General features: G+C 39.2%; 1 protein-coding gene across 1 annotated transcript in view; it reads right to left on the bottom strand.

Annotated features, from left to right (window-relative positions):
• Positions 1–792: 792 nt before the first annotated feature.
• ubl3b (ubiquitin-like 3b) overlaps positions 793–8,580 on the bottom strand; it is a 40,176-nt gene continuing 32,388 nt past the window's right edge. The window contains exon 6 of the mRNA XM_061900241.1: positions 793–3,323. Coding sequence (XP_061756225.1) covers positions 3,271–3,323 — 53 coding nt within the window. The 3' untranslated portion in view covers positions 793–3,270. The remainder of the gene's footprint in view (positions 3,324–8,580) is intronic.

Raw genomic sequence — 8,580 nt, 5'->3', positions numbered from 1 at the left:
TACTGATGTAGCTTACCACCACCAGGTGTGAATGAATGTTGAGTCCCACTTCTCTGTGAGCGATTTGAGTGTCTAGAAAAGCGCGATATAAATCTAAGTTATTATTAAAATTATTTTCTGAAGTGTTCCTGAGCCAATGTGGTGATATCCTTTAGAGATTGATGTCGGTTTTTGATACAGTGCCGTCTGAGGGATGGAAGGTCACGGTCATTCAATGTTGGTTTCCGGCCATGTCGCCTACGTGGACTGATTTCTCCAGATTCTCTGAACCTTTTGATGATATTATGGAGCGTAGATGTTGAAATCCTTAAATTTCTTGCAATTGCACTTTGAGAAACGTTGTTCTTAAACTGTTTGACTATTTGCTCACGCAGTTGTGGACAAAGGGGTGTACCTCGCCCCATCCTTTCTTGTGAAAGACTGAACATTTTTTGGGAAGCTGTTTTTATACCCAATCATGGCACCCACCTGTTCCCAATTAGCCTGCACTCCCGTGGGATGTTCCAAATAAGTGTTTGATGAGCATTCCTCAACTTTATCAGTATTTAATGCCACCCTTCCCAACTTCTTTGTCACGTGTTGCTGGCATCAAATTCTAAAGTTAATGATTATTTGCAGGTTGAACATCAAATATGTTGTCTTTGTAGCATATTCAACTGAATATGGGTTGAAAAGGATTTGCAAATCATTGTATTCCGTTTATATTTACATCGAACACAATTTCCCAACTCATATGGAAACGGGATTTGTACAATAAGTGGCTTTTTTTCAAATGAAGGTAATGCAAGCGTGTTGTGCATGTGTATGAGGAATTTATTTCAGACAAAGTATTATTATTCACACTTCTTTACAATACGTCATAAAGTCCGGCAATCATTTCAATACTTTTAACAACTTGACAGTAAAAGTCGACCATTTCAAAGACAGCCCATTAATTAGGTAAAAAACAGACGATGAGGAAAGACCTTGATTAGTCAACACAACCCCGAAGCAGCCGCTCTGAACCTGACACCAGCTTCTCTCCTCTCGAAAAACGGTGGCCTTATTTAAAGATTTACTACTTTATGATACAAGCTTCGCTATAGACCACGTTGCGTGTTAGTTTGTACATGTATTCATACTGACTTAAGTTCATAGCAGTGATCATCAAAAACAAAAAAGATACTCAAAAGAAAGAAATGGAAACTTTTTCCCACTGTTAGCACTTTTTTCCCCTTTTTCTCACCCTCAGCATCACACACACACACACACACACACACGCACACACACACTATACTTGACAACCTCGAGACCTCCGATTTCGGGAGGTGGGGGTGGTGTGTGGGGGGTGGGGGGTGTGGTTAAGAGGGGAGGAGTATATTTACAGCTACAATTTTCCAAGTCAAGTATTTCATATACATACATATATATATACATATATATATATATATATATATATATACACATATATATATATATATATATATACATATATATATATACATACATATATATATATATATATATATATATATATATATATATATATATATATATATATATATATGTATATGAAATACTTGACTTTCAGTGAATTCTAGCTATATATGTACAGTATATATTTATTATATATGGCTGGGGAGAGGGAAGTCTGGGTTTCCCTGCTTAGGCTGTTGCCCCCGCGACCCGACCTCGGATAAGCGGAAGATGATGGATGGATATATATATATATATATATATATATATATATGTATATGTATATATATATATATATATATTAATTATATATATAAGAGAAATACTTGAATTTCAGTGTTCATTTATTTACACATATACACACAACACTCATCTACTTACTGTTGAGTTAAGGGTTGAATTGTCCATCCTTGTTCTATTCTCTGTCACTAGGTTTCTAACCATGCTGAACACCCTCTCTGATGATGCATTGCTGTGTGGCACGCACAAAAGTGTTTTCATCAAATGCACTAAAGTCTTGAATCTTCCATCTCTCCCTAGCATGGCCCAAAACGTACAGTAGATGGCAGTATTGTCCTGTTTAAGAGTGTCACAACATTGCTGTTTAGGGCAGACGAACTGCTTTACGGTAGACGAAAACGTGACTGCTGTTGTTGTGTGTTGTTACCGCGCTGGGAGGACGTTAATGAAACTGCCTAACAATAAACCCACATAAGAAACCAAAAACTCGCCCTCGATCATTCTACAGTTATAACGTCATTGGGCAGGCATGCTGTTTATATTTTGGGAAAGCGGACGTGAAAACAGGCTGTCGACACATCACTCAGGTCCGCATGGAGCTGGAGGGGGCGTGGCCTCCAGCTCCGCCTGAATTTCGGGAGAAAATTTGTCCCGGGAGGTTTTCGGGAGAGGCGCTGAATTTCGAGAGTCTCCCGGAAAATCCGGAAGGGTTGGCAAGTATGAGACAGACACACACACACACACACACACACACACACACACACACACACACACACACACACACACACACACACACGCGCTCCGAAATTGGAACAAATACCTATACACAAGATAAAAATCGATATATTTAAATTTCAATATTAATGATATTACTGGATTCCACGATGAAAGGCAAATGAGAAAGGACCCAAAAGAAAATCCCTTTTTTTTCCCCCTCTTAATGCTTCTTCATGCAAGTGGGAGGAGCTTTCGCCGCCATCGTCGACTTTGCGAGTGACTGGCCTCACGCTCTCCTCCCGGCCCCGTTCCCCTTTTTCTTCAAGAACATTTTAAAAATTGGTCCAAAGGAGCGAAAACACAAGTCATTTTCATGGCACGGACGCCACCGGTGCTGAGGCAGAAAACGTGGGAGGAAGATGGCACAATGTGTCTCTGTTCCTCCGATGGAGAGGAACAATAAGATCCACGAAGAAGGAGGAGGAGGAACACCACACACTTGCCGTTATACTGGTTAAGTGCATTAAGGGGTTAACAGCGTTCAGTCCGCAAATGCATCCGGTGCGGTATTTTTTTTTTCCTTCTTTAAAAAGGTGTCCAGCGAGGGCACAGTCGATGGCGATGATGTCACAAGGCGACCGTGATTCTTGTTGTGTTCGCAGTCAAGTGTGGATCGGTTGGCACAACAGAGGAAAAAAAGCCTCCAACGGGACGAAAAAAATATCCGACCAAACAACAACTTAACTTCCAGTGATTCAGTCCACCGCTGACAGGATGACCAGCAGCAAGAGGAAGGGGATGGGGTGTGTGTGTGTGTGTGTGTGTTAGACGGAGAAGGGTTTATGAAAGGTAGATTCCTTACAAGAGGAGACAGCAATTGCTCTCTGTGGTTTTTTCTCTGTTCCGCTGACCTAGAAAGAGCAGAGAGAACAAGTGTGAGTTGGCATTGTGGATCAATCATGCCTTCAAGAGATGAAGGCGGAGCAGACTGCTGGTTTCTTTGTCTACTTTGCCGCCTAGAGCAGCGTTTTTCAACCACTGCGCCGCGGTGTGCACAGGTGTTTCTATGGGTTGGAGAATGCTTATTTCGAGTCGAGTTATTTGAGAAATCAGACTTATTTAGTGCAGGGAAACTTAGTCGCTGGTATGGAAACAAGAGTTGAGAACATTCAAGAAGAGGTTCTAGCATACCATCAACACTAAAATACTCCAAGGTGTGTGCCTACAGCAGGGGTGTCCAAACTTTTTCCACTGAGGGCCGCACACTGAAAAATCAAAGCAAGCGGGGGCCATTTATTTTAAAAAACAATCCAATATATGTATAAAAAATTTACATTTGGGCCTCCACTCAGGCTTGATCCCGGGGACCCCAAAGGGTTTTGGTAAAAATAAAATGTTAAAAATGTGCCATTATTCAGTATTATTATTTATATTATTATTCAAGTTTTAAATCTCTGGATCAGGGGTAGGGAACCTATGGCTCTAGAGCCAGATGTGTCTCTTTTGATGACTGCACCTGGCTCTCAGACAAATCTTAGCTGACATTGCTTAACGCGATAATTATGAATAATTTCGCTGGTAATCACAGTGCTAAAAATAACGTGCAAAATATAAAACATTCTCATGCATTTATATCCATCCATCCGTTTTCTACCGCACCTGTTTAAGAAGTCGCATTAATGGTAAGAAGTATTTTAGGTCACGATGGGGGGGGGGTTGCAGCTTGCTGCGGGGTCGTTCTCCCAAGAAGGCAGACGGACTACTCGGGACATGGCATTTAGGTAAAAACATGATTTAATTTTAACTAAAAAAATATACAAACAAAAATTGCTCACAGCGGAGGCACAACTTGGGCTAAAGAAAAAAGCTAACGCATAAACAGACTAAGAACATAAATCAAACAAAACTTACTTGGCATGAAGCACGAAACTATGGCAAGGCATGAAACAAGTCAGCACAGGGCGACTGACTGGCAAAGACAAGCTTAAATACTGCCTCTGATTAGTGCTCGGGAAGCAGGTGAGCGGGGATTTTGTCCACCAGAGACAGGTGGACAAAATGAGTAACCAAGGAAACCAGACAAGGGAGTGGAAAAAAACAGGAACTTAAAGAGTCCAAAGGACAAACAGCACCTGGCCAAACAAAAACATGATCAACAGACATGACATTTTATTTATTATTGGTTACCTTCAGAATAACAATGTTATTAAAAAGATTAAGAGACTTTTTATACTCTAAAATGTTGGTCTTACTCAAAAATGCACGCATTTAGTTGTATTCAGTGTTAAAAAATATGATATGGCTCTCACGGAAATACATTTTGAAATATTTGGCTTTCATAGCTCTCTCAGCCAAAAAGGTTCCCAACCCCTGCCCTAGATCAACATTAGGTCTATCTGTTAATATAATGTTTTTAAAGATTTAAGTTGTATGCTCTTTTTGTCAAAGAAAACCATGTTTTTTATGGAAAAAAACTAAATATGCAATATTTTCACCCAATAAAATGTTTAAGTAGAATATTTGAGGTTATATAATAATTGGAGCCATAAAAAGGTCAACAACTCATAACACCGTTGATTTCAATACACTATTATTTTTTGTGCAATGACACTTAAAAACAAACACTGATCCAAAGGGGTCCTACTCATTAAAGTGTTAAAAAATAAATTATACTTTTTTTTTTTTTACTGTTTACTTTTAACACAATGGTCTCGATATCATTGGGGATAGGTTGATTGGCAACACTAAATGGTCCCTAGTGTGTGAATGTGAGTGTGAATGTTGTCTGTCTATCTGTGTTGGCCCTGCGATGAGGTGGTGACTTGTCCAGGGTGTACCCCGCCTTACGCCCGATTGTAGCAGAGATAGGCACCAGCGCCACCCGCGACCCCAAAAGGGAATAAGCGGTAGAAAAATGGATGGATGGATGGATGGATGGGTCTCGAGATCAACTTCAGATCTATTCGTCAATTGTACGTTTTTTTGGAGTTTATGTTTTTTGTTTGTTCATTTTAGGCCCTTCTTTGAAAAAAAAAACAGCTCAGTTTTTTATATGGCAAACACAAAATATCCAACATTTGCCCACAAAAATATCTCAAAGTGGAATATTTCATATGACGTAATTGGAGCATTGAATAGGTCATATAATTCATAATGACATTGGTTTTGATTCATTATTATTTTTTAAAGAAAGAAACAGCCTGCATGGCAGCTGTGTGTTATTGGAGTAAACATTGCAAAATGTTCCTGTTACATTTTACATTTGCTCTTTTATACCACTTTTTTTGTTTAAATTTTTTTCCATAGTATTTTTAAAATGTGCCGTGGGGCCGTTAAAAAATGACCTGCGGGCCGCACTTTGGACACCCCTGGCAACAGTGTATATTTCACTGTTATATTGCAAAATTATTAAAGAATTTTATTATTAAAAGGGTCACTTTATATAATGTTTCTATATTTAAAACACTTCCTTGTGGTTTGCATCAGTGGTCCCAACCAATGGTCCGGTGAACTAAAGTCTATGGATAAATGATAAATGGGTTGTACTTGTATAGCGCTTTTCTACCTTCAAAGTACTCAAAGCGCTTTGACACTACTTCCACATTTACACACACATTCACACACTGATGGAGGGAGCTGCCATGCAAGGCGCCAACCAGCACCCATCAGGAGCAAGGGTGAAGTGTCTTGCTCAGGACACAACGGACGTGACGAGGTAGGTACTAGGTGGGATTTGAACCAGTGTGTTCTTCTTTGCAAAGAGAAAAGGTTAAGTTAAAGTTAAAGTGCCATTGATTGTCACACACACACTAGGTGTGGTGAAATTTGTCCTCTGCATTTGACCAATCACCCTTGATCACCCCCTGGGAGGTGAGGGGAGCAGTGAGCAGTAGCGGTAGTCGCGCCCGGGAATCATTTTTGGTGTTTTAATCCCCAATTCCAACCCTTGATGCTGAGTGCCAAGCAGGGAGGTAATGGCTCCCATTTTTATAGTCTTTGGTATGACTCGGCCGAGGTTTGAACTCACGACCTACCCATCTCAGAGCAGACACTCTAACCACTAGGCCACTGACTAAAGCCCAGGGGCTCCTACATAATCAACATCATGGCGAGTTTTTTCATGTATTCATTTTTCATGCACTTATTTGCTATATTTATCTGCCACACATGGAAAGCCAGCACGTGAAAATAATGCCTACATTAAACCGGTCCCTGGTCTACATGACATGTAATGGTGGTTCTTTGGTCAAAATGTTGAACGGATTTTGTTTGAGAGACCTTCTTCAAGACACTATCTGACTGGCTCTTCTGAATGCGCACATTTTTTATGTACCAAAGCCCTCTTCCGGGCTAACCCCCCTTCGACTGTGCCTCCACCCTGTCAGCCATGATGTAGTTTTAAGTGCGTCCATATCGAGTATACTGACTGATATAAAGTAGAACTAAATGCTACTTTATATTAGAAATGACAACAACGGCGGATTTTAGCATGCATGTGCATGTACGAGCCAGTCCGCTTCAGAACAACAGCATAGTGACAAAGAAGGAATTTATTGACTACAAATGTTTCTACTAGGGCTGCGAATCTTTGGGTGTCCCACGATTCGATTCAATATCGATTCTGGGGGTCACGATTCGATAATATATCGATTTTTTCGATTCGATTCGATTCTCGATTCAAAAACTATATTTTTCCGATTCAAAACGATTCTGTATTCATACAATACATAGGATTTCAGCAGGATCTACCCCAGTCTGCTGACATGCTAGCAGAGTAGTAGATTAAAAAAAAAAAAAAAAAGCTTTTATAATTGTAAAGGACAATGTTTCATCAACTGATTGCAATAATGTAAATTTGTTTTAACTATTAAACGAACCAAAAATATGACTTATTTTATCTTTGTGAAAATATTGGACACAGTGTGTTGTCAAGCTTATGAGATGCGATGCAAGTGTAAGCCACTGTGACACTATTCTTCTTTTATTTTTATAAATGTCTAATGATAATGTCAATGAGGGATTTTTAATCACTGCTATGCTGAAATTATAACTAATACTGATACTGTTGTTGATAATCATTTTTGTTTCACTACTTTTGGTTTGTTCTGTGTCGTGTTTGTGTCTTCTCTCAATTGCTCTGTTTATTGCAGTTCTGAGTGTTGCTGGGTCAGGTTTGGTTTTGGAATTGGATTGCATTGTTATGGTATTGCTGTATAGTGGTTTGTTGGATTGATTTAAAAAAAAAATCCCCCCCCAAAAAAAAAATAAATACATTTTTTAAAAATGAGAATCGATTCTGAATCGCACAACGTATTCGAATCAATTTTTCCCCACATCCCTAGTTTCTACCATTCATGGAGATATCCCCTGAAGTAACAAAGGCAAAATACGTCACTCGAGACTCAAATTCTAAAAGGCTTGTTTGGAAAATGTTTTATAAATATATCTCTGTCATGCCTTCGTGGTTTAGATTCTGATTTTCCAGGGTTATGGTGATCCCAAATACAGAAAAACAGGTTAAGAAATGTTTTGCTTAACAGAACCCCTTTGCCGGATAAGAAGAGGCAACTAATTGTCTAGAAAATCTAGATAGTGTGAGGAAGCACTAGTGATCACATTGACACTGGGCAAGCACGCTGCTGCTCACTGCTCCCATCATCTCCCAGAGGATGAACGAGGGGACGGGTCAAAAGTGGAAAACAAATTGCACCAGACCCAGTGTGTGTGTGTGTGTGTGTGTGTGTGTGTGTGTGTGTGTGTGTGTGTGTGAGACGATTGTTGGGACTTTAATTTGAACTTAAAACGAAGAAATACATGAATAATGGATTGGGATTTCCATAGCACCTTTCAAGGCACTCAGAAGCCCATTATTCATTCATTCACTCCACAGCCACACACTGATGCTAGTAAGCTGCTGGAACCACGTCAGCCCTCAGGTATATGTCACACAAATATATAAATATATATATATATATATATATATATATATATATATATATATATATATATATATATATATATATATATATATAAATATATATATATATATACGTTTTTCAACCTTTTTTGAGCCAAGGCACATTTTTTGCGTTGAAAAAATGCGGAGGCACACCATCAGCAGAAATCATTAAAAAACTAAACTCAGTTGACAGTAAAAAGTCTTTGTCG

The sequence above is a fragment of the Nerophis ophidion genome, linkage group LG05 (genome assembly GCF_033978795.1).
Source record: "Nerophis ophidion isolate RoL-2023_Sa linkage group LG05, RoL_Noph_v1.0, whole genome shotgun sequence".
Classification (NCBI taxonomy): domain Eukaryota; kingdom Metazoa; phylum Chordata; class Actinopteri; order Syngnathiformes; family Syngnathidae; genus Nerophis; species Nerophis ophidion.
Note: the sequence above shows the minus strand (reverse complement) of the source record. Positions and strands in the feature narration are given on the sequence as shown.